Consider the following 25,867-nt stretch of genomic DNA (forward strand, 5'->3'; position numbering starts at 1 on the left):
TATATCAAAAACCAGCTTTTTACATTAGCATGTTTTGTTCAGAACTAGCATACCCACCGAAAACTTCCGGTGAATATACTAAATTACTCACGATAAACGTTGACAAAAAACATAACAATTATTTTAAGAATTATAGATACAGAACTCCTTTATGCAATCGCGGTGTCCGATTTTAAAATAGCTTTTCGGTGAAAGCACATTTTGCAATATTCTGAGTAGATAGCCCGGCCATCATGACTAGCTATTTTGGCACTCACCAAACTCAGATTTACTAGAATAAAAATTGGATTACCTTTGCTGTTCTTCGTCAGAATGCACTCCCAGGACTTCTACTTCAACACCCAATGTTGTTTTGGTTCCAAATAATCCATAGTTATATCCAAATAGCTGCGTTTTGTTCTTGCGTTCAAGACACTATCCGAAGGGTGACGCGCCGGCGCATATCGTGACAAAAAAATTCAAAATATTCCATTACCGTACTTCGAAGCATGTCAAACGCTGTTTAAAATACATTTTTATGCGATTTTTCTCGTAAAATAGCGATAATATTCCAACCGGGAGACGTATCCGTTCAAACACTGAAATAAGAAAATGGAGTCATCACATGCACGCGCGCACCAGTGTCATTGTTCTCAGAAGTACCACTCTCGAAAACCCCTACTGTTTTTCGCCCAGAGACTGCAGAGTTATCATTCAACGTTCTGGCGCCTTCTGAGAGTCAATGAAAGCCTTAGAAAATGTCACGTTACAGCAGAGATCCTGTATTTTCGATAAAGAGCCTACAGAAGGCCAAGAAATGGTCAGACAGGGCACTTCCCATATAGAATCTTCTCAGGTTTTGGCCTGCCATATGAGTTCTGTTATACTCACAGACACCATTCAAACAGTTTTAGAAACTTGGGTGTTTTCTATCCAAATCTACTAATTATATGCATATTCTAGTTTCTGGGCAGGAGTAATAACCAGATTAAATCGGGTACGTTTTTTATCCGGCCGTGAAAATACTGCCCCCTATCCCTAACAGGTTAAAGCTTGGTCGCAAATGGGTCTTCCAAATGGACAATGACCCCAAGCATACTTCCAAAGTTGTGGCAAAATGGCTTAAGGACAACAAAGTCAAGGTATTGGAGTGGCCATCACAAAGCCCTGACCAAAATCCTATAGAAAATTTGTGGGCAGAACTGAAAAAGCGTGTGCGAGCAAGGAGGCCTACAAACCTGACTCAGTTACACCAGCTCTGTCAGGAGGAATGGGCCACAATTCACCCAACTTATTGTGGGAAGCTTGTGGAAGGCTACCCGAAACATTTTACCCAAGTTAAACAATTTAAAGGCAATGCTACCAAATACTAATTGAGCGTATGTAAACTTCTGACCCACTGGGAATGTGATGAAAGAAATAAAAGCTGAAATAAATAATTCTCTAAACTATTATTCTGACATTTCACATTCTTAAAATAAAGTGGTGATCCTAACTGACCCAGAACAGGGAATTTTTTACTAGGATTGAATGTCAGGAATTGTGAAAAACTGAGTTTAAATGTATTTGGCTAAGGTGTATGTAAACTTCCGACTTCAACTGTTCAACATGATTCACTCCCACAGTCCCAGAGAGAACAATGCCATTGAAATTCCCCCAGTCTACAGGGGCTTCATGGCAGCTCCCCTCCCTCTTCAGGAGAATGGGTCTGGACAGACATGATGACCTGTGTGTGAATTTAGAGGGAGAGCATTGATCACTGTAATGCCAACCGACCAAAAGTATGCTGTGTTCCAAGGGAGAGACCACAGACGATATTGATTTCTCAGGTCTCTTCCATTGAAATGCATATATCTTTCAATATAGGTATGTCTTCAAAAGAGAGCACCAAATATCACATTTCAGGACAAATTCACAAAACTAATAATACTCAATCAAAATGTACACATAAACATACTTTTTCACCTATATATTTTCACTGTGCAATACCCTAATCCATACCTCTTTCTGGAGTCCCCCAGAGAAAGGCTTTACACTGAGCTACATCCTGTTGACTTGACCTTGCACTACCCAGCCCTAACATTGTATACTGATCTATAAACAAAACCCGATGAATTGCAAATAGAACATAATAGGCCATGGGGAGCTGTTTACACCACGTAACTTTATTGGCATTTCACTTCTCTTACATCTAGGGAGGATTTCTTAGTCATCCACTTCCTTTTACATTCAACAAACTGCAGAGTAAATCAGCAAACAGTAATGTTCAGTGAATGGTGTCCAGTAGCTGTCATAAGTCACGGTACATGAGGGTGCTCACTAGTTTCCATAGCCACAAAGTCATAATGATGGCTAAACCCCGCCCATTTCTACAATTTCTTAACATTTTATTTGAAACCTAACCCAAATCACACTGCTAACTTTATGCTTAACCCTAACCTTAAAGTAAGACCAAAAAGCTATTTTTTTTGTCATATTTGACTTTGTGGCTGTGGAATCTGACTTTGTGGCTATGGAAGCTAGTGGAAACCCTACATGAGGGTCTTTCTCATGTTGGACTGAGACATTGATAGTCACTGGGTTGCATTCACACATATAGATCTAACATCTTTGCCGGCATCGAGTGAGAGGCACTGCATTGATAGATCTGTTTCAGTCCTAGAGTCCATTCACTGGTTGCAGTTCACAGTAGAGTGATCTTCACTCAGATACTCACAGGGTTAAAGCTGTCGGTCATTGACTGCTAAGGTGTTGGTGGTAAGATGCTCATCATCCTATACAAACTGTGGTATAAAACTACCCTTTTCAATTTGAAACATGAGAAGTATGTCTGAAATATTTAAATGCTTAACATATGACTGTGTATGTACAATTAGAAAAGCTTCTAAAAACTACAAACTAATAACACTATTTAATTGAGCTACACACTGAATGCAATATAAACATCTGGTAAAATAGGGGGTTATCTCTGGAGTATGGGTGGGCCGTACAGACAGTGTGTGATTGGCAGGTTTCAGCCAGCAGGTTCCCGCAGGGGGACATGTGCGTTCCCAGTGAGCAGTTGGGGGCAATGTGGGTAGTCCGGTGGGGGACGGTCTGAGGGATCAGAGGGGTCAGGAAGGGCCGGAACAAGGGGTCTCTCTAGGCTGGAAGACAATAAAAAGGTCACCAATGCGCCTCTGCTAGTGGCTGTGGGTCCTAAGCTTCTAGTCACCACTGTGCCCAAACTGCCCATGCCATCCTGAGTGCCAGTCCCTCTCGAGGCCCTTCAGTAGCTCACTTAGCTGCTTTCTCTAACTGGGCGTGACAGGTTTGTTTTTTTATTTAGGGGGGGGGGGGGCTGTGCCATCCGACCAAAGTCTCAGGCGGTTCCCTCTCCTCAACCCAAATATCTCCTGCAGCGAGCAGAGCCCTTTTCTACACTACTGGAGTGGGGCGATGAGTGCAGCTTTGAAGATTACGGTTATTATTATTATTATTATTATTATCATCATCATCATCACTGCCGCAGGAAAATAAAAGACAATTCATGAGATATCATTTTATATGGCTGTTCACTTGATCCTTCAGGCATTTTGGGCTCACTGAAGCTTTCGGTGTAGAGACTGGTGACAGTCCCTGTTAAATAGCCCAATGATCTGTTCTCTCTAGCTTCTCTGATAGAACACTTAACACACAGCTACCAATACAGAACAGCAACACAGTGTACATTAAATACAGGGATTATATCCTCACTTTACACTGGTTGGGTTATGTGTTTTTTAGGATTTGTATCTGTAATCTGGGTACATGTAGGGCACTAAACAATACAATGGTTTAATAATGCCAGTATGAGGAGACATTTGATAAAAGGGTCAAAAAGGCACAAAGTAATACATGTACTGAATAGTTTTATTTTTAAATGACTCTAGAAAGATATTCAGTAACAAGAAGACATGTTTACGAGTTTTACAATACAGCCGTCAGTTCACGGCAAACTAACTGCTCTAATACTGCCACTCAGTGGCAGAGAAGAGAATTCTGATTAAGTAATAAAGTAGTGTATTTTACCTGGGCAGTAGTAAATCACATCCTAAACCTTTCTTGGCTGGAACTACTCATCCTCTTCTTCCTGCTGAGAAAATAAAACTGAGTAATGACAAAGTAAAGCAAGACAACAGAAGAGAGGAGAACCAAGATATCCCACTCAGTCCTATCAATATAAGAATATAAGAACCAGACCGTAGTTTAAATCCATATTAGTTTCTTTAAAAAAAGAGCACAGATGACTGTGAGATGACAGAGAGTGCTAGTTTAATAAAGAGAGCAGCCAGAAGAAAGCTTTCCTCTTCAATTAAGTGTTATCTCTCAGCTGTGCTTGATTACAGTTGAACAAGATTACTGAGGAGTGGAGAAACTGATTTCATTCAGATAAGGCAATTTGTCTTTGCATCAAGGCGAACACTGGTGAGTCTTTGCATCAAGGCAAACACTGGTGAGTCTTTGCATCAAGGCGAACACTGGTGAGTCTTTGCATCAAGGCGAACACTGGTGAGTCTTTGCATCAAGGCGAACACTGGTGAGTCTTTGCATCAAGGCGAACACTGGTGAGTCTTTGCATCAAGGCGAACACTGGTGAGAACATCAGTGTGTTTGCTGGTTGATATACTACCTCTGCTTCCTCTGTCACTTCTTCTTCTTCTTCTTCTTCCTCCTTGGCATAGCAAAAAAAAGATTGTTTTTTTGTGAAGGGAAGAGTCCAGCATAGGGGAAAGGAAAAAGTAGTGTGTATAGTTGGGTTAAAATGGAGTTAAACCATCCAGGGGAGGCATCAAGAAAACAGGTAGGAGAGATGAGACTGGGAAGACACTAGGAACACTAGGAATATCAACATTACTTAGACCAATGGAACAAGTTACCAACAGGGATAGTGCACCATTCCCTTAACTGCTAGTGAAGTAGTAAGATTAGTGTGGGCCTTTAAGCAAGGCCCTCTCTGAGGTGGTGTCATATGACGTGAAACTGCAAGGCACTGCATACTTCACAAATCATCAGACCACATTCACTCCGAGGTGCATCTGTTGGGTTGAGCATGGTCTTGCAATTAGCTACATTTCTACAAATGTAAAAAGCCTTTACCCTATATTCTACACTTAAAACAGGTGGTGAAGTGCAATTAATTAGTCCTGTGACCAATTAATTCACTGTTTTTAATGACAAAATTTTACAGAACTTGCTTGTGGATATAGTGCTTGCTGTGTATTCAAGATTTGATAAATGATGTCCACAGTAACACATTATTTAAAGCAGTGTAGTTTGGTGCAACATATCTGACACTGCCAATATCTTGTTGTAAGGGAGCATTGAACAATAACAAACAGTCCATTAATCTTCTGCTGTACTTGTCCTGTCCACACTCAGTCTCAAGACTCTCCTCGCAAAGTGAAGCCATGCCAATGGCTATTTAAACATCCTGGTTGTCATAGAGTTCTGGTCAAGTCACTAGGGATCCCTATGCAACACTGTAAGATCCAATTCACAAGCATGTCTATGTGTCAGACTTGTACTCATGTGGGCAGAGGCAGATCTTGACACCAAACGATGAATGTCACCTGTTATGAAACATCCACTGGCACAATGCTGCAGAATCCTCAAGCCTCCAGGTAAACCAACGGGTAATGACCTCATCCCAGTCACACAGCATCAAAACCACAACCAGAGTCCAGAGAGAGCTCAATCATTTCCCCAAATTAAAGACAGCATACCACAGGAGGGATGCTGACAGCCTCGAAGAATATGATGGTAGTGAGCTCTTCACAAACCAACCCACACTAAATCCACATATGAAGGAGTAGGGTCATGCATAATATCCATTTACTCCACATCAGGGGCCACACCATGCAATGGGCTTGGAGAGCAGCCAGAATATACCTCTGTTACCTCTGGGGCCTCTTCTTCTTCCTAAGGTAGGGGATATCAGGGGTTTTGAGCATTTCAATGTCAAAGAGGGAACAAACGCAAGAGATACAACAGCCTATATTTGAGAAAAGCAAATCTGCATGTCACTAAAGAGACTACAAGAGGGAGGAAAACCCTGTGTTACTTAATGTTCCCATTATTATTACCATAAGTGAACCGAATGACGTGTTGGCGATGTTGTCTGCCATGCTGCACACCATCAGTTATCTGTACCACAGAGACTACCACCCATGCAGCAGAGATAGAGAGAGACAGAGAGAGGGTCTTTCCAATCTAAGATCCACAGAAGACGCCACAAATTCCATCCAGAGGAAACTATTTCAACCTCACTGACTGACTTCTTGCTCCTGCAATGAAAGTATAGGAGGTGGAGGAGAGCAAGAAAGTATAGGAGGTGGAGGAGAGAAAGAAAGTATAGGAGGTGGAGGAGAGCAAGAAAGGGGAGAAAGAATAAGAGCAGAGAGCAAAAGCAGTGAAGCTTGTGTGGAAGAGAAGAGAGGACAGGCAGGGGCAGTAAGGAATGTTGGAGAGGCTCTGTGTGAGTGTGTGAGTGAGTGAGTGAGTGAGTGAGTGAGTGAGTGAGTGAGAAAAATTCTAAAATCAGGATGAATGACAGTGCTGGGTTTCTCTATCATGGTCTGTGTTCTGATGGCTACCAGAGTTACCATGTTGCTCATCCAACTATGTGATTGAGATATCATTATCTGGCATGAGACAGAGGGCTAAAGAAATATAGTAAAGGGCTACAGTCTGTTCGGATGCCATAGGTGAGATAGGGTCTGTTCCATCTACACAAAAAGTAGTGAAGGAGGAAATTGAAGGAATGCTGAATAAACTGTGCAAGATGTGGAAGCAAGAAAAGCAGCATTGATAGAATAGTGAAGAGGTAGAGGGGGGACGAGCGTAGTTGGAAAAAAACACTTATCAATCTACCTCAAGCTGTCGCAGCTCTTCTTCCTCCTAGAAAGGATGAGATTGAGTGTCAGTGGTGTGGATGGTCTGGTCAGAGGTGACACCAGAAGCATGCGCGATAGGAAAGGTCTGTTAAAATGTTTATCTACAGGGATAGTTCAGGCTGACAGAAAGGAAGCAGCTACAGGACTAGGGAATAAATGAGGAGGAAGGCTAAGAGAGAGGGGAGAAAGAGAGGTTCAGAGGGAGTGAACATGGACTACTGATGAGGGAACGAACGGCAGATAGATCACAAGACAAGCTCTTCCGTCCTACAACACAAAGCCTTCTGATCTCTACCAGACAAACCCACACAGCTCGTGGCTAAGGGAACAACCACAGAAATTCACAGCCGCCGAAGCCCAGTTACCTCCGACCCCAAATCCTCTTATCCCTGGAAAACCAAACGAAGAGATGGGGGAAAAGGGCAAAGGTGAGAGAGGTCAATGTGTGGAGGAGGTACAAGGAGTTGCTGGCGGAGAAGACCCTCTTGCAGATAGCTTTTCATGCATGATTCAACATGGAGCCCTAAAATATTTTGTTAAACTTAATTATCTTTATTGTATTTATTTAGACTTACAATCTTTTTTACTGTATCTGGTGTTAACTACTTATACAATATAGACAGAGTAGCAGCTAAAGGAGCAAGCCATTTTTCAAAATCAAATCATCAAACTATCTTATCAAATGACAAATACAGCGCCTTCAGAAAGTATTCAGATCACTTGACTTTTTCCACATTTTGTTAGGTTACAGCCTTATTCTAAAACGTATTAAATGTTTTTTTCCCTCACAATACCCCATAATGACAAAGCAAAAACAGGTTCTGCTAATTTATAAAAAACAAAGCACTGAAATATCACATTTACGTAAGTATTCAAACCCTTTACTCAGTACTTTGTTGAAGTAACTTTGGCAGCGATTACAGCCTTGAGGTTTCTTGGGTATGACGCTACAAGCTTGGCACACCTGTATTTGGGGAGTTTATCCCATTCTTCTCTGCAGATCCTCTCAAGCAGGTTGGATGGGGAGCGTTGCTGTACAGCTATTTTCAGGTCTCTCCAGAGATGTTTCGATCAGGTTCAAGTCCGGGCTCTGGCTGGGCTACTCATGGACATTCGGACTTGTCCTGAAGCCACTCTTGCATTGTCTTGGCTGTGTGCTTAGGGTCGTTGTGCTGTTGAAATGTGAATCTTTGCCCCAGTCTGAGGTCCTGAGCGCTCTGTAGCAAATTTTCATCAAGGATCTCTCTGTACTTTGCTCCTTTCATCTTTGTCTCGATCCTGACTAGTCTTCCAGTCCCTGCCGCTGAAAAACATTCCCCACAGCATGATGCTGCCACCACCATGCTTCACCGTAGCAATGGTGCCAGGTTTCCTCCAGATGTGACGCTTGGCATTCAGGCCAAAGAGTTGAATCTTGGTTTCATCAGACCAGAGAATCTTGTTTCTCATGGTCTGAGAGTCTTTAGGTGCCTGATTGGTGAAGTGCTGCTGAGATGGTTGTCCTTCTGGAAGGTTCTCCCATCTCCACAGAGGAACTCTCCCCCGATTGCTCAGTTGGCCGGGAGGCCAGCTCTAGGAAGAGTCTTGGTGGTTCCAAACTTCTTCCATTTCAGAATGATGGAGGCCACTGTGTTCTTGGAGACCTTCAATGCTGCAGACATTTTTTGTACCCTTCCCCAGATCTGTGCCTTGACACAATCCTGTCTCGGTGCTCTACGGACAATTCCTTCAACCTCATAGCTTGGTTTTTGCTCTGACATGCAGTGTCAACTGTGGGACCATATATTAGACAGGTGTGTGCCTTTCCAAATCATGTCCAATCAATTGAATTTACCACAGGTGGACTCCAAGTTGTAGTAACATCTCAAGGATGATCAATGGAAACAGGATGCACCTGAGCTCAATTTCGAGTCTCAGAGCAAAGGGTGTGAATACTTATGTAAATAAGATATTTACGTTTTTTATTTTTAATACATTTGCAAACATTTCTAAAAACCTGTTTTTAATTTGTCATTATGGGGTATTGTGTGTAGATTTCTGAGGATTTTGTAATGTAATCCATTTTAAAATAAGGCTGTAACGTAACAAAATGTGAAAAAAGTCAAGGGGTCTAAATACTTTCTGAAGGCAATGTATGAATGTGGATGACTAGGGTATCTAATGATTATATCTCTAAGGTGGCATGCCATAGAAAATATCAGTGTTCTAAAACTGTGTCAAGGATTAAGATGAAATGCATCCAAACGTACAGAAATCCCTCCATAGGAGACCTGTGGAAAATGAGAAGGGGGCAAAAACGGCAAAAGTGGATCTGGAGTTGCAAGTCATGGGATTACGAAGGAAGAGGGGTTTCAGCATTCAATATTGCACAAGAAAAGCGACAACAAAGAAGAATATGTGAGGTTAGTTGTCTGGACAATCAGACACAGACCACCATCACAAGGATGCAAACAAACCACACATTAAAACTGAACACCCAAGGCCCTTAGCACAGAAATTGAGAAAACAGTATATAATGAATTCGACTTTAAGGACTGAACACTACAGCTATAGAACACAATTGAAAGTAGATCTACCTCGGCCTCCCGAGCGGCGCAGTGGTCTAAGGCAATGATCAGTGCTACAGGTGTTACTGCAGATCCGGATTCGATCCCGGGTTTTGTAGCATGCGACCGCGAGACCCATGAGGCGGCACATAATTGGACCAGCGTCGTCTGGGTTAGGGGAGGGTTTGGCCGGCTGGGAAGTCCTTGTCCCATCGCGCTCTAGTGACTCCTTGTGGCGGCCAGGCGCATGCCCACCGACTTCGGTCACTAGCTGTACGGTGATTCCTCCGACACATTGGTGCGGCTGGCTTCCGGGTTGAACGAGCAGTGTGTCAAGAAGCAGTGCAGCTTGGCTGGGTCTTGTTTCGGAGGACGCATGGCTATTGACCTTCGCCTCTCCCGAGTCCACTCGGGAGTTGCAGCGACGGGACAAGACTGTAACTACCAATTGAATATCACGAAATTGGGGAGAAAAATGGGTAAAAAAACAACATAAAAAAATAAGTAGATCTACCTCAGAAACCGGCTGATCGTCTTCTCCCTAAAACAACGAATAGCAATGATTAGCTTTCGATGAACTCACTAGCTTTCACCAGGTTACTTTAACTAAGAAATTGAGATTTTAACTAATTGACTATTACTACAATCCAATAACATCACAAGTGCTTTGATATCTATTGACACATTGCACATAAGTCTGATGGTTATATTCAGTTATATAGAACTTATTCAGGAGTTTATAACTTTATATCTTATCAATAAAGAGTTGATAGTGGTTCACTCTGTAGTGAACAATAGTGCCCTGGGTAACACTAACACGTCTCGGTTTACCCTGCGTCTGTTTGTTTGTACCACAGCACTTTGTATTCAGTACCAGCATTAGCTAGCTTCTGTGCCACTTCTGAGCCCAACAGAACACAACAGTGGTATGAGACATTAAAACAATGTGATATTTGACCTTTGCTGATCAGTCAGGCTTTTGCCTTCCTTTAACCTTTACCATTCTCAATACAGCTTTCAAGTCACAATAAAAGCATTTATTAATTAAGCTACTGGTGAGTTGTGAAACTTTAAAAATGTATATAGCATGTTATTAAGCATGTATGATGTAATCATGTTTTGTTACAATGGCTAGCAGACAGCTGTGACTGGGCATTGGAAGAGAATCTTCATAGTACTGATAATCAGTGACTATGGCCAGGAAAACATAGACCTATGTCCCTTTTAGACGTACATGTATATGCTTTGTTTAGAATAGCTGGATGACTAAAATATCTACAAGTTAATAATTTACTTAATTCCAGAATATTAGCGAGTTCAATAAAGGCACAATGTAGTATGGAACCATGTGTCAGGTTTATGAGATCCAAGCTAAGATCGTTTCTTAGTGGGGCAGATGGCACAATGCAGCGAGCAGTGGCTGTTGTTATTAATGACAATGCCCTTCATATCAGGAATTACTCCAGTGAACAGTGTTGCCTGTTACCTTAGCCTCTTCATCCTCTACTTCTTCCTGTTTAGGATAAGAGAGAAAAACAGTGAGACTGGGACATGACTCCGAAATTTCTATTTGATTTCAATACTTTTCAGAAATGTAAAAACAACTTACCTGGGCTTCTTCCTCCTTCACAGGGGCCTTCTGGCAGAAAGGGGAGAATATAGAAAAGATTGTGTATCAGGATTTTTAGAATGATAGCATGACCTCAAGGAGGCATATGGGAAACAGAGAACCTCTCCTCAAACATGGATGAGACACTTCTACATTGAAGGTCATGCAACTTGAACAGATCTCACAGATCACGCACATTGAACAACAACATGGTGGGATTTCCAGAGGACCCCCACCAACACATACACACCTAGACATGGATGGACAGCAGAATGACACATACACACCTAGACATGGATGGACAGCAGAACGACACATACACACTTAGACATGGATGGACAGCAGAACGACACATACACACCTAGACATGGATGAACAGCAGAATGACACATACACACCTAGACATGGATGGACAGAGGAACAACACATACACACCTAGACATGGGTGGACGGTGGAACGACACATACACACCTAGACATGGATGGACGGAGGAACGACACATACACACCTAGACATGGATGGACAGCAGAACGACACATACACACCTAGACATGGGTGGTCAGTGGAACGACACATACACACCTAGACATGGAAACATACAACATATACACACCTAGACATAGTTGTAGAACAAAAGGACATAGTACATATCAAAGAAAATCAAGACCAACGATTATGTAGTCATTGAGACGACATTACAGTTAACTGCTACAGAACAGAGAAGTGGTTGAACATCCAACAGATCTAAGGAACAAACAGAACAGTCAACAGTCAATAGAAACAGTTATGGGACAGTCAATATAACAGAATACAGGTGGATTGGTATGGTCCAGAGTTGAGGAGGAGACGAGAATAACAGGAGCTCGAGGGAAACAAAACCTTGAGGTCGAGGAAAAGACAACATTAAAGAGATGGAGAGAGGAGACGTCACGGGAGGACACAGCATGGGATTCTGGGAGCCAATTACAGTGTCCTCTAAGGATTCCTCTGTGTCTTCAACTGCCTCCTTCTCCTCTGCCACCTTCTCTTCTGCGGCCTCTTCTGCTGCTTCCTCTCCTGTTTTTCCTCCCACCTCTGCTTCCACCTCCTCTGTGTGTTCATCTCCATTGCACTCCTCCATCGGAACCTCTCTTTTCTAGAGTGAAAACAACCATGTGCCATCAAGGGGGAAAAAACGACGTGTTAGAATAATAATGACACAGCAGCTGTCATGGGCACACATCAAACACCAGGAGGGGAGCAGCCCTACTGCTGGAGTCACATGTTCAAAGACATCACAGAGTAAGGCATCAGCAGCTCCTCTGAGTAAAGGAAAATGCATGAATAAATGAAGGGCAATTACATATGGTTGCAAGGTGATGAATAGCAGCATAGTGGTGCTGCGGAGATAAATTAGAGGTTTTTAATGATGTATGCTGTAGCGAGGAAGACTGCATATTATCACACTGTCGGGAGCCAGCTAAATCAGTCCAGTCAACAGTATCAATAAAAAAAAACTGTCATTCCAACAACATTGCAACTTAAATGGAAAATTAACCGGCCTGGTACTCTGGAGAACAGCGAAAGCAGAGGGAGTCTGAACTCTTTTCCCAGAAATACCCATGAAGCTTGTCCAGTAAAATTAACTCAATTTGCACCCTTCTCGAAACAGCACCCTCTAAAAGCCTATGGGATTTGTTAGAGGAAGATCACAGGTTCAGCTGGGCAATACTTTCTCTGCTGTCCCTTGCCACCTTTTTGGAAAAAAGATACAAATAATTTCTCTATGGTTTGGCAGCATCCCAAAGTGAGTTGAGAAGTTTAAGTTTTTTCTTAATATATCTACATATAAATGTTCATATAATGTTTTACAACAGCATCAGCATGTTCTTCTATAAGAATAGTCCTATTATACAAATAATGAATTAGAAAAATAATGAACTGATTCCCAATCGTCTGCTTTCTATTGAGTATAAATCCTATATAATATCATAGAATTATTATAAATACTTTATATGCTTTGCAAAAACTACAGATGAAATATAAACACAATGAAACACTGTAAAAACTGAGAAATGTACACATGTTAATTAATGAGAGACGGGTACACTGTTTTTAAACCAACTCTAAATTGCCACTCATCCATGCAATGAGAGGATTATCAACATTACTAGTTACTTGGGGCGGCAGGTAGCCTAGTGGTTAGAGCATTGGGCCTGTAACCGAAAGGTTGCTGGATCGAATCCCAATCCCTTGAGTGGAAAACACATTGGGTAGCTGAATTCTATAGCTAAAAAGCTATATAAACACAATTTATATTTTAGAAAATGAAGTGAAAGTTGAATTCCAACCTTGGAACCTGGAGGAGGTGGCAGACCCAGGAAGGCATACACCGCATTGTCCTCTTTGGCGTCAAAGAATGTCTCGTAGTCCTATGGTAAAAGGCAAATTAGACATTTCTGTTTAGTCTCCAATCGTTCTCTCAGCATTTGAATGGACACTTTTCCCCCACCTTTACCTGAACCATTCAGTAGGGAGTAGGCTTATTGGTCACCACACCTTCTATATTATCTTGTTATGCTCACCCCACAGTAGCTCTCTTCGTTGAAGATCTGAGGGGGTAGAGGGATCCCGTTGGTGGGCTTTTTCTCCACAGGGACATTTTCCCTCATCCACATGCGGTTGTCCTCATTGCAGGCAATGTCCAATGGAGCGTAGTCCACTTTCAGGGCCTCCAGGAACCCAAGCACATCCTGTTGCTTCTTTTTGATCTGGACCATCGCACAGGTGTACAGACAAACAACAAACACAGTATAGATAGGCTTCTTCTTCATGAGATCATGTTTGGCAGATTTTTTTCTTTCACTAGGTTGAGGAGAGCAGAGTAGGCTAATACATTAATGAAAGCTTTTTACTTTTTGTTTTATAGTTTGACAAAGAATCTATTCACATATCATACACTATATGCTGTTGAAGTCAGAAGTTGACATACACTTAGGTTGGAGTCATTAAAACTTGTTTTTCAACCACTCCACAAATGTATTGTTAGCAAACTATAGTTTTGGCAAGTCGGTTAGGACATCTACTTTGAGCATGACACAAGCAATTTTTCCAACAATTGTTTACAAACAGATTATTTCACTTAGCCGCACCCACTGAATTAAAAAAAAAATATTATTTTGAACATAAATAAGCCGCACATGTCTATAAGCCGCAGGTGCCTACCGGTACATTGAAACAAATTAACTTTACACAGGCTTTAACGAAACACGGCTTGTAACAAAAAATAAAAAATTAGCAGTAAGCTTTAGTTGTCTTTTTGCACTGAGTCAATTCCTCACGCTGCTGTTTCCAACATCTTATCATCGACTCATTAAGACCAAGCTCCCGTGCAGCAGCTCTATTTCCTTTTCCAACAGCCAGATCAATCGCCTTCAACTTGAAAGCTGTGTAACCGATGTGAAATGGCTAGTTAGTTAGCGGTGGTGCGCGCTAATAGCGTTTCAATCAGTGACGTCACTCGCTCTGAGACTTGAAGTAGGGATTCCCCCTTGTGTTGCAAGGGCTTTTGTGGCACGATGGGTAACGATGCTTCGTGGGGTGTCAGTTGTTGATGTGTGCAAGGGTCCCTGGTTCGAACCCGGGTTGGGGCGAAGAGAGGGACGGAACCTACACTGTTACATTGATGCTGTTGACCAGGATCATTGGTTGCTGCGGAAAAGGAGGAGGTCAAAGGGGGGGTGAGTGTAACCGATGTGAAAAGGCTAGTTAGTTAGCGGTGGTGCGCGCTAATAGCGTTTCAATCAGTGACGTCACTCGCTCTGAGACTTGAAGTAGGGTTTCCCCTTGTGTTGCAAGGGCCGTGGCTTTTGTGGCGCGATGGGTAACGATGCTTCGTGGGGTGTCAGTTGTTGATGTGTGCAAGGGTCCCTGGTTCGAGCCCGGGTTGGGGCGAAGAGAGGGACGGAACCTACACTGTTACAGCTGCATCATATGCATTTCTCCGTGTCTTTGCCATGATGAGGGCGACAAAATGACTACCGTAATCAGAATGATGGGAAGTTTGAGAGCGCTCGATTTAATCTAAACAGTAAACAAAAAAGTTGTTTGACCTTAACCCGTTTGGCAATTTCATTGGTCTAATGAAAGCTTCATGCCGCCAAAAAACTGAGCGCGTCACAGAATGTGTTTTTTTGGAGAAAAAAAAATTGAAAGTGGGAAAAAAACATATATTATGTTTAAGCTGCGAGGTTCAAAGCCTGGGAAAAAAGTTGCGGCTTATAGTCCGGAATTTACGGTAATCACAATTCCAGTGGGTCAGCAGTTTACATACACTAAATTGACTGTGCCTTTAAACAGCTTGGAAAATTCCAGAAAATTATGTCATGGCTTTAGAAGCTTCTGATTGATTCAAATTATGTCAATTAGCCTATTGGAGGTGTACCTGTGGATGTATTTCAAGGCCTACCTTCAAACTCATGCCTCTTTGCTTGACATCATGGGAAAATCGAAAGAAATCAGCCAAGACCTCAGAAAAAAATTGTAGACCTCCACAAGTCTGGTTCATCCTTGGGAGCAATTTCCAAATGCCTGAAAATACCACGTTCATCTGTACAAACAATAGTACGCAACTATAAACACCATGGGACCACGCAACCGTGATACCGCTCAGGAAGGAGACGCGTTCTGTCTTCTAGAGATGAACGTACTTTAGTGCGAAAAGTGCAAATCAATACCAGAACAACAGCAAAGGACCTTGTGAAGATGCTGGAGGAAACAGGTACAAAAGTATCTATATCTACAGTAAAACGAGTCCTATATTGACATAACCTGAAAGGCCGCTCAGCAAGGAAGAGGCCACTGCTCCACAACCGCCATAAAAAAGCCAGACTACGGTGGTTTGCAACTGCACATGGGGACAAAGATTGTACTTTTTGGAGAAATGTCCTCTGGTCTGATGAAACAAAAATAGAACTGTTTGGCCATAATGACCATCGTTATTTTTGGAGGAAAAAGGGGGAAGCTTGCAAGCCGAAGAACACCATCCCAACTGTGAAGCACGGGCGTGGCAACATCATGTTGTGGGGGTGCTTTGCTGGAGGAGGGACTGGTGGACTTCACAAAATATGAGGAAGGAAAATTATGTGGATATATTGAAGCAACATCTCAAGACATCAGTCAGGAAGTTAAAGCTTGGTTGCAAATGGGTCTTCCAAATGGACAATGACCCCAAGCATACTTCCAAAGTTGTGACAAAATGGCTTAAGGACAACAAAGTCAAGGTACTGGAGTGGCCATCACAAAGCCCTGATCTCAATCCTATAGAAATTTGTGGGCAGAACAGAAAAAGTGGATGCGAGCAAGGAGGCCTACAAACCTGACTCAGTTATACCAGCTCTGTCAGGAGGAATGGACTGGAATTCACCCAACTTATTGTGGGAAGCTTGTGGGAGGCTACCCAAAATATTTGACCTAAGTTAAACAATTGAAAGGCAATGCTACAAAATACTAATTGAGTGTATGTAAACTTCTGACCCACTGGGAATGTGATGAAATAAAAGCTGAAATAAATCATTCTCTCTACTATTATTCTGACATTTCACATTCTTAAAATAAAGTGGTGACCCTAACTGACCTAAAACAGGGAATTTTTACTCGGATTAAATGTCAGGAATTGTGAAAAACTGAGTTTAAATGTACTTGGCTACGGTGTATGTAAACTTCCGACTTCAACTGTATACAGAAGTATGTGTACACCCCCTTCAAATTAGTCGATTTGGCTATTTTAGCCACACCTGTTGCTGACAGGTGTATAAAATCGAGCACACCGCCATGCAATCTCCATAGACAAACATTAGCAGTAGAATGGCCTTACTGAAGAGCTCAGTGACTTCCAACGTGGCACCGTCATAGGATGCCACCTTTCCAACAAGTTAGTTTGTCAAATTTCTGCCGTGATAGAGCTACCCAGGTTAACTGTAAGTGCTGTCATTGTGAAGTGGAAACATCTAGGTGCAACAAGGGCTCTGCCGTGAAGTGGTAGGCCACAAAAGCTCACAGAACAGGACCGCCGAGTGCTGAGGCGCGTAATAATTGCCTGTCCTCGGTTGCAACACTCACTACCGAGTTCCAAACTGTCTCTGGAAGCAACATCAGCACAATAACTGTTTCGTCGGGAGCTTCATTAAATGGGTTTCCATGGCTTAGCAGCTGCACACAAGCCTAAGATCATCAAGTGCAATGCCAAGCGTCGGCTGGAGTGGTGTAAAGCTCGCCGCCATTGGACTCTGGAGCAGTGGGAACGCATTCTATGGAGTGATGAATTACGCTTCACCATCTGACAGTCCTACGGATGAATCTGGGTTTGGTAGATGCCAGGAGAACGCTACCTGCCCCAATGCATAGTGCCAACTGTAAACTTTGGTGGAGGAGGAATAACGGTCTGGGGCTGTGTTTCATGGTTCGGGCTAGGCCCCTTAGTTCCAGTGAAGGGAAATCGTAACGCTACACCATACAATGACATTCTAGACAATACTGTGCTTCTAATTTTGTGGCAACAGTTTGAGGAAGGCCCATTCCTGTTTTAGCATGACAATGCCCTCGTGCACAAAGCAAGGACCATACAGAAATGGTTTGCCGAAATCCGTGTGGAAGAACTTGACTGGCCTGCACAGACCCCTGACCTCAACTCCATCGAACATCTTTGAGATGAATTGGAACACTGACCGCAAGCCAGGCCTAAACGCACAACATCAGTGCCCGACCTCACTAATGCTCTTGTGGCTGAATGGAAGCAAGTCCCAGTTGCAATGTTCCAATATCTAGTGGAAAGCCTTCCCAGAAAAGTGAATGCTGTTATAGCAACAAAGGGGGGACCAACTCTATGTTAATGCCCATGATTTTGGAATGAGATGTTCGACAAGCAGGTGTCCACACACTTTTGGTCATGTAGTGTACATTTCCTTTTGATATTGTAGATTAGGTTTGAGGTAGTCCAAATATATTCCAGAAGGTTCTGCAAGTGAATGCATGGTGATTCATCTTCAAGAGATTGCTGTTGCAGGTTAGGAATGTGATCTCAGCGACGGTAGAGATATATAAGGAACTCGGGTAGTCCTAGTGCTCCTCAAATGAGAAGTTAGACGCAAATAACGGTACTAAAAGTTGACAAACCGCTAAATTGCCTAGGTCTATAATAACTTCAAGCGATTTGAATCTGTTTGCCAGTCACATAAACGCATATGAATTAAGAGCTGAACAATAGTCGTGGTAAACCGGCCACAAAGTTAATAGCATGTAAAAACAAAGACTCGGGTATGTGCTTACCGCTGTCGATCCTGATGAAGAAGCTAGAAATACTTTTATAACCATTTTGTTACAATGTGTTCTGTAGAATGAGGTACTAACGTAGGTTAGTAAAGATAAAGGCTGACTCCCCTAATAGTAGAGCGCACACAAGCCACACCACTGAGGCTATTTTTGTCCCCAAACTCTCCATCACCGCAGGATTGGTGGGCCAGGTTTTAGGGGTGCAGCGCTGACCGAGTGATTGGCAACTTCAGCTGTCTGTCGGTATGGGGACCACAAGTTAGTTCGCAGCTACATGCATAGTGCATATATGGACAGAAATAGCCACTGCCCAACAGAGCAACTAGTGAAACCAAAATCAAGAGTTAAAGCGGCAGGTGAAATGTATGCTGTTGGACCATGATTATCTATAGGCCTAACAGTTATTTTTGTAGATCTACAGTGTGCATGTTTATTATAGGCTAGTGTATCGTTTTTTTAATTGTAGTATATCCTGAAAGTTGATCAAAACAAACAATTGTATTAAGTACTAACTTGTACTAAGTCTAATATAATTGCTTTAGTTGAAAACAGTTTGAGTTTATTCACAAATTAGGATGGTGTGTTTTTTAATTCTCCCAAAAGCTGTCAGTTCAAATAAATGTCCTATGAGCTGTGATTTAACCATATAATTAGAACGTATTCCAAAGCGGTCCAGTAGACAGACAACTACATTTCCCATGGTCCTATTCTATGAGAACGCTTGTTTCTAGGGCAACCAAAAATACATTTTCAGAGCCAGCCAGCCAGCAACATAATCGTCAATGACTGTCTCTTGCTATTGAAGATAAATAATAACTCAACTGAATGCGAGTAGGGGGAAAAAACATTGAGATATTTTAATAATTGAATGTAGGGATAGCCTTGGCATGGGGAATTATTAGGCTTGGTTGTTAGTTATGTAGAATAGTTGAAGTCAGGAAAGGTTTTCAATCAAGCCAATGATTGTCTTCACTCGCTCTGTGTCTTCAATTGGCCTAGCAGATAACGTTAGATAGCTAGCTAAACGGATTATACTATTAAATAATGTAAGTACGCTATAGTTGGAAGTATAGATTGCTTTGATTCTTATCATTTAACATACAGTGTGGCTAAATGAACTACTTCAACTAATTGGATATCTTTCTGCTATATTACAGAAACTGGTGCAGGCTCATCTTTTGCATGGGAGACATGTCTCTAAGTCTGAGACACCACACCAGAGGCATAGTGCAGCAGGACGATGCTAACTATGAAGTTGGAGCAGGGGATGTAGACTCATTCTACTTTTCAGACCAGTCCACCCCTTCTAGGTCCAGCAGGGGATACAGCAGTAGGACAGGCAGCAGGGTAGACTCTCAAGGGTCATGCACCCAGTCAGACTACGAGGAGGAGGCTGACACTACTGCAAATAGGACCTTTTCCCTTTCACCAAGCAAGAAGCCAGGTCTAGGCACGAAGACAGCTAAAACACGAAGTATGTGATATCTGATATTTCATATCTTCTCATTACTACAGACAGCCTAGCTTTCATGACATACAGTGCATTCGGAAAGTATTCAGATCCCTTGACTTTTTCCACATTTTGTTACGTTACAGCCTTATTCTAAAATGGATTAAATCATTTTTTCCCCCTCATCAATCTACAAACAATACCCCATAATGACAAAGCGAAAACAGATTTTTTGCAAATGTTTTTGCAAATGTATTAAAAATAAAAAATGGGGGAAAAAATGTACATACGTTTTCAGACCCTTTACTCAGTACTTTGTTGAAGCACCTTTGCCAGCGATTACAGCCTTGAGTCTTCCTGGGTATGACCCTACAAGCTTGGCACACCTGTATTTGGGGAGTTTCTCCCATTCTTCTCTGCAGATCCTCTCAAGCTCTGTCAGGTTGGATGGGGAGCGTTGCTGCTCAGCTATTATCAGGTCTCTCCAGAGATGTTCGATCGGGTTCAAGTCCAGGCTCTGGCTAGGCCACTCAAGGACATTCAGAGACTTGTCCCGAAGCCACTCCTGCGTTGTCTTGGCTGTGTGCTTAGGGTCGTTGTCCTGTTGGAAGGTGAACCTTCACCCCAGTCTGAGGTTCTAAGTGCTCTGGAGCAGGTTTTCATCAAGGATCTCTCCCTCGATCCTGACTGGTCTCCCAGTCCCTGCCGCTGAAAAACATCCCCACAGCATGATGCTGCCACCACCATGCTTCACCTTAGGGATGGTGCCAGGTTTCCTCCAGACGTGACGCTTGGCATTCAGGCCAATGAGTTCAATCTTGGTTTCATCAGACCAGAGAATCTTGTTTCTCATGATCTGAGAGTCCTTTAGGTGCCTTTTGTCAAACTCCAAGCGGGCTGTCATGTGCCTTTTACTGAGGAGTGGCTTCCGTCTGGCCACTCTACCATAAAGGCCTGATTGGTGGAGTGCTGCAGAGATGGTTGTCCTTCTGGAAGGTTCTCCCATCTCCACAGAGGAACTCTGGATTCTTAGTCACCTCCCTGACCAAGGCCCTTCTCCTCCGACTGCTCATTTTGGCTGTGCGGCCAGCTCTAGAAAGAGTCTTGGTGGTTCCAAACTTCTTACATTTAAGAATGATGGAGGCCACTGTGATCTTGGGGACCTTTAATGCTGCAGACATTTTTTGGTACCCTTCCTCGATATAATCCTGTCTCGGAGCACTACGGACAATTCCTTCAACCTCATGGCTTAATGTTTGTTCTGACATGCACTGTCAACTTTGGGACCTTATATAGATAGGTGTGAGCCTTTTCAAATCATGTCCAATCAATTGACTTTACTACAGGTGGACTCCAATCAATTTATAGAAACATCTCAAGGATGATCAATGGAAACAGGATGCACCTGAGCTCAGTTTCGAGTCTCATAGAAAATGGTCTGTATACTTATGTAAATAAGGTTTTTCAGTTTTTATTTCTAATACATAATACAAACATTTCTACATATCTATTTTCGCTTTGTCATTTTGGGGTATTGTGTGTAGATTGATGAGGGGAAAAAACGATTTAATCAATTTTAGAATAAGGCTGTAACGTAACAAAATGTGGAAAAAGTCAAGGGGTCTGAATACTTTCCGAATGTACTGTAAGTGTAGGTCTATAGGCAGAGATGGTTTACAGCATATTCCTATGTACACATCACACTTGGGCACATTTTTCCTCTCAGCACAAAACAAGGGAGGGGAGTGGTGCAAAAAGAAGAAAAACACTAATTTAAGGAACCACAAGGCCTCTCTCATCCCTCCAATCAAGCCCCTGGAGGGCCCAAACCAGCGCGTTAGGTCTGCCCACAGGCACCGCATCAAGGAGCTCAACAGCCAAGTGTGGGAGCTACAGCAGCAGCTGAGTGGTGTCGCCACAGAGAACAAACTGCTAAAGCTGCTCCAGGTCCGCCACACAGTGGCGCTACAGCGCTTCCAAGACTCACAGAGTGGCCTTCCCCAGGTACGCTGCAGTTTTTCTGGGGGCTTTAATAACTGATCTATAACACAGCTATAACAAACTCTGATCTGTAGCACAGCTATAACAAACTCTGATCTGTAACACAGCTATACCAAACTCTGATCTGTAACACAGCTATAACAAACTCTGATCTGTAGCACAGCTATAACAAACTCTGATCTGTAGCACAGCTATAACAAACTCTGATCTGTAACACAGCTATAACAAACTCTCATCTGTAACACAGCTATAACAAACTCTGATCTGTAACACAGCTATAACAAACTCTGATCTGTAGCACAGCTATAACAAACTCTGATCTGTAACACAGCTATAACAAACTCTGATCTGTAACACAGCTATACCAAACTCTGATCTGTAACACAGCTATAACAAACTCTGATCTGTAACACAGCTATACCAAACTCTGATCTGTAACACAGCTATAACAAACTCTGATCTGTAACACAGCTATAACAAACTCTGATCTGTAGCACAGCTATAACAAACTCTGATCTGTAGCACAGCTATAACAAACTCTGATCTGTAACACAGCTATAACAAACTCTGATCTGTAACACAGCTATAACAAACTCTGATCTGTAGCACAGCTATAACAAACTCTGATCTGTAACACAGCTATAACAAACTCTGATCTGTAACACAGCTATACCAAACTCTGATCTGTAACACAGCTATAACAAACTCTGATCTGTAACACAGCTATACCAAACTCTGATCTGTAACACAGCTATAACAAACTCTGATCTGTAACACAGCTATAACAAACTCTGATCTGTAGCACAGCTATAACAAACTCTGATCTGTAACACAGCTATAACAAACTCTGATCTGTAACACAGCTATAACAAACTCTGATCTGTAACACAGCTGTAACAAACTCATCAGCTAACAACAATAATCTGATCTTGTAGCATTGGCTAAGATCGCAATGTTTTGCACCCACCCACACCCTCAGGTCCTGGCCAAGCACGGCAATGAGGTGCGCGGTCTGCAGGAGCTCCTGCGCAAAGCCCGCATCCGCCGCAACAGTCTGTCCAGGCGTCTGCGGGGCACCGAGGAGGAGCTGCTGCGTACCAAGGACGTTCTGCACAGGCTGCAGCTGCTCAGCGAGGACCGCAGCCTGAAAGAGAGGGAAGAGCTTAGCCACAGGCTGGCCCTGATCAGTGTGGACCTGAACAGGAAGAACAAGAGAATACAGGTACAGTACATGCACTCACAAGGCAGGGCTGACTCCATGTTCACAGGCCAGGTGGATCCCTGTATTGAAACTGATTGGGTTTTCAACTCTGTCCATCTGTATTGGTCTTCTATGGGGAGACCAATATAGGTAGACAGGGTCAATACAGTTATGCTAGATTGATACTGTACACATAGTATCACAATGTTATATCTGTAGTGAAACTTACATATATTGTGTGTTGCAGGACTTGGAAAGAAATTTTGAGCTGAGCCAGATATCCTTCAATCGCCATCTTGCCACAGAAACAAGGAAGACCAATGAGGCCAGAGAGATGTCTGATTACCTCCAGGCACAGATCAGTCTGTTGACCAAAAAAATCAAAGTAAGTTTATAAGAACTTGAGAGCAGCAACATACAGAGTGTAAAAAACTTTAGGAACACCTTCCTAATATTGAGTTGCACCCCACCCCACCCCCAACCTGGTCAGTCTATATCATGGAAAGAGCAGGTGTTCATAATGTTTTGTACAATCAGTGTATGTAAACTGTTCCAGATTTGAGTAGATTTGGAACAGTACTGTTGTTTGAAAGAGTGACCATCATTTAACTCGCAGTACTGCAATGTAAACACAAGAGGGTGTCTAATACAGCTGTATTTCAAAAGCCATAATTGAATGAAGCGAAATACCCATTTTCCCTCTCGTAAACTTGCCTGGCTACCCAAACGCTATGCCACGCCCACAGACGTTAGTTTCTTCTCCGCAATGAACCTGGATCTGAGTACCTCCCCGACGATTTCTAGAACGCAAACACACTCTAACCCTTCTGATTGGTCCCAGAAAGCGATGGGTTGGGCCAGAGCCAGAACACACATGGGTAAGGCAGCGTTTTGAAAATGTGTCATTGGCTTTGATACTCTAATCTAATTGGTTAGAAATGATCCAATCGCTGATTACTTTGTTTTGTTCAACAAAACAAAGTAATCAGAGAAGCGGACTAATTCAGTTTGAGTCGTCGGGCAACTGGCAACAAACCAGCCTGGTAACAGATATCAGGATGATTACACTACATTTGAGAAAGTAACATTTATTGTACATATTGCATTCTTGAGAAATGGTTTACTGACGCATTTAATACAAAATATAGGAAAAAGAGAGAGAATTGGAGATCCACAATATCTACTCACATAGATTTCCAAATGGCTGGAACGGAAAAGGTACAAAGACATTATGAGCTACTTTTAACATGTTCAACCCATGATCCAGATCAGACTATTTGTTTTCACTTGAGGCTGAATATCTTTTCACATTTACAGGGGCAAGAGAAACTAAATCTGTTCAAACAGATGACTTATCCTCTCTCCCCATCGAGGCTCCATGCCAACTTGAACTAGAATATGCCTGTTCACTCCAGCATCTGGAGTTGGAGAAGCAGACGAGTTTGAGCTGGGTACGTAAATGGATTTCGTTCTCTCTCACATTCTGTGCAGAAAGCTGTATAACTGAGTAATGGTCAACAAAACATTAATTCAATATTGACCGATAAAAGCAAGATAGTAACTCCTTGATAAAAGTTTGTGTAGTGAGATCCAGTGTAAAGTTGATATCTGGTTGTTTTTTTCAGGAGTCCTTTGCCATCGACTTCACAGACAGAAGTGACGCAGCAGACACGTTAGTGGATGACTGCGGATCAAACAATAATGAAGACTTTGCTGGTAAGGATTTCTTTTACTTTACTATAGACTATTGGGAGAACCAATGAACAGCTGCAAAGCGAAAGGGATATTGAGGAAATAAATGGTTAAATTACATTCTGAAGAGTCTTGTATGTACTCTCCAGTCACAGTATATGCAAACAAGACAGCAAACACAAAAAACTCCCAAATATTGGGAATAATTAAAGCTTACGTGTCATAGTAATTAACAGGACTGAAATAACATTTCCTGTGTCATGTTATATCCCAAAAAAATCTGAGGGAATGACAACCGCAAATGCAAGCAACTATCATATTTATCCACAGAGGATGGAGAGTTGGATGGTGATTCTGACAAGGAGGATCCTCAGCTTCAGGGTGAGGAGGATTGCCTTGCAGAGAAGGCAGCGAGTTCCCCGAAGGCTTCAGGAGAGCAAACAGAGCCATTTGAAAGCCAGGTCCGGTACACTCTGGAGGATTTTCTGAATACAGAACGTGCCAACAAGCCCCTTGAATCCTCTCCCAGGACCAAACGCCTCTACAAATTCAAAGAAACCATCCAGAACCTACACAGTGGAAAGCCTGCCTATACCAGTCATACCCACAGCCTGAGAAAGAGCCCTCCTAGATACATCAAGAGCCAGGCCAGGGTGGAGAACCTTGGGTCTGGGGCATATGAGCCCTCCTTTGTCACTCTCTCAGCAGAGAAATGGCAAAGGCGTGACACCAGGGGCCCTCAACCGGAGGATGGTGTAGTCCGCAGCAAGAAGAGCAGCTTGATGAAAGAGCTTTTCGGCCAGGCCCCAATCACTGATCCAATTGCCATGCAGACAGGCAGATCAAGAGTTCAAAGCACAGACCTGGACAGAATGTCATCTCACCATACAGGAGATGCTAGTCCGGTCTCACCTGGGAGAGAGACCAAGATAATTTTTGATTGACCCAAGAACAATACAAAAAGATAATCTATTTTCACAAGTTGATTATTTTAATAAATCTTTCATCTGCCATGGCAACTCAACGCATTACTAAATGGAGTATTTGTATACGTGATATTTATAGTGAGTTATATACCTGGAAAGTATTGTTTAACTATTTGTTACAGAGGTAATATTAAGCTATCTGTTTGTGATTAGAGCATCAAACATTCTCTGACACTATTG

General features: G+C 42.5%; 2 protein-coding genes across 42 annotated transcripts; one reads left to right on the forward strand and one right to left on the reverse strand.

Moving 5' to 3' along the window:
- Window positions 1-2,123: 2,123 nt before the first annotated feature.
- LOC115206413 (SH3 domain-binding glutamic acid-rich-like protein) lies at window positions 2,124-18,524 on the reverse strand. 40 transcript variants are annotated; one of them, XM_029773350.1, is made up of 12 exons: window positions 18,355-18,524; window positions 13,614-13,799; window positions 13,380-13,460; window positions 12,017-12,184; window positions 11,049-11,075; window positions 10,926-10,952; window positions 9,954-9,980; window positions 6,871-6,897; window positions 5,890-5,919; window positions 4,631-4,672; window positions 4,030-4,090; window positions 2,124-3,125 (listed from the first exon to the last, which is right to left on the reverse strand). In XM_029773350.1, the coding sequence occupies exons 1-11, from the start codon at window positions 18,397-18,399 to the stop codon at window positions 4,073-4,075; spliced, it is 678 nt and encodes a 225-aa protein (XP_029629210.1). In that variant the 5' UTR covers window positions 18,400-18,524; the 3' UTR covers window positions 2,124-3,125; window positions 4,030-4,072. The 40 variants fall into 40 exon arrangements, with proteins under 40 accessions (XP_029629210.1, XP_029629209.1, XP_029629212.1 ...); XM_029773349.1 differs by having other exon boundaries at window positions 4,030-4,093; XM_029773352.1 differs by lacking the exon at window positions 6,871-6,897.
- On the forward strand, window positions 18,509-25,725 carry LOC115206412 (lebercilin-like protein). Of its 2 annotated transcripts, none has more exons than XM_029773347.1 (9): window positions 18,509-18,720; window positions 19,515-19,831; window positions 21,534-21,811; window positions 22,788-23,030; window positions 23,257-23,394; window positions 24,158-24,227; window positions 24,327-24,460; window positions 24,635-24,725; window positions 25,032-25,725. In XM_029773347.1, the coding sequence occupies exons 1-9, from the start codon at window positions 18,632-18,634 to the stop codon at window positions 25,643-25,645; spliced, it is 1,974 nt and encodes a 657-aa protein (XP_029629207.1). In that variant the 5' UTR covers window positions 18,509-18,631; the 3' UTR covers window positions 25,646-25,725. The 2 variants fall into 2 exon arrangements, with proteins under 2 accessions (XP_029629207.1, XP_029629208.1); XM_029773348.1 differs by lacking the exon at window positions 18,509-18,720 and adding an exon at window positions 19,040-19,403.
- Window positions 25,726-25,867: the final 142 nt, after the last annotated feature.

The sequence above is a fragment of the Salmo trutta genome, chromosome 13 (assembly GCF_901001165.1).
Source record: "Salmo trutta chromosome 13, fSalTru1.1, whole genome shotgun sequence".
NCBI classification, from domain to species: domain Eukaryota; kingdom Metazoa; phylum Chordata; class Actinopteri; order Salmoniformes; family Salmonidae; genus Salmo; species Salmo trutta.

What these genes read in the sequence shown, in the direction of transcription:
- LOC115206412 (XM_029773347.1), top strand. Translation starts at nt 18,632, where the DNA reads ATGCATAGTGCATATATGGACAGAAATAGCCACTGCCCAACAGAGCAA. An exon ending in CACAGAGTGGCCTTCCCCAG is followed by an intron (nt 21,812 to 22,787) that starts GTACGCTGCAGT and finishes CCACACCCTCAG; the next exon opens with GTCCTGGCCAAGCACGGCAA. An exon ending in TGTTGACCAAAAAAATCAAA is followed by an intron (nt 23,395 to 24,157) that starts GTAAGTTTATAA and finishes TACAAAATATAG; the next exon opens with GAAAAAGAGAGAGAATTGGA.
- LOC115206413 (XM_029773349.1), bottom strand. Translation starts at nt 18,399, where the DNA reads ATGGTTATAAAAGTATTTCTAGCTTCTTCATCAGGATCGACAGCG. An exon ending in CTTCATCAGGATCGACAGCG is followed by an intron (nt 13,800 to 18,354) that starts GTAAGCACATAC and finishes GCGATGGTCCAG; the next exon opens with ATCAAAAAGAAGCAACAGGA. An exon ending in AAGAGCTGCGACAGCTTGAG is followed by an intron (nt 5,920 to 6,870) that starts GTAGATTGATAA and finishes CCCCTACCTTAG; the next exon opens with GAAGAAGAAGAGGCCCCAGA.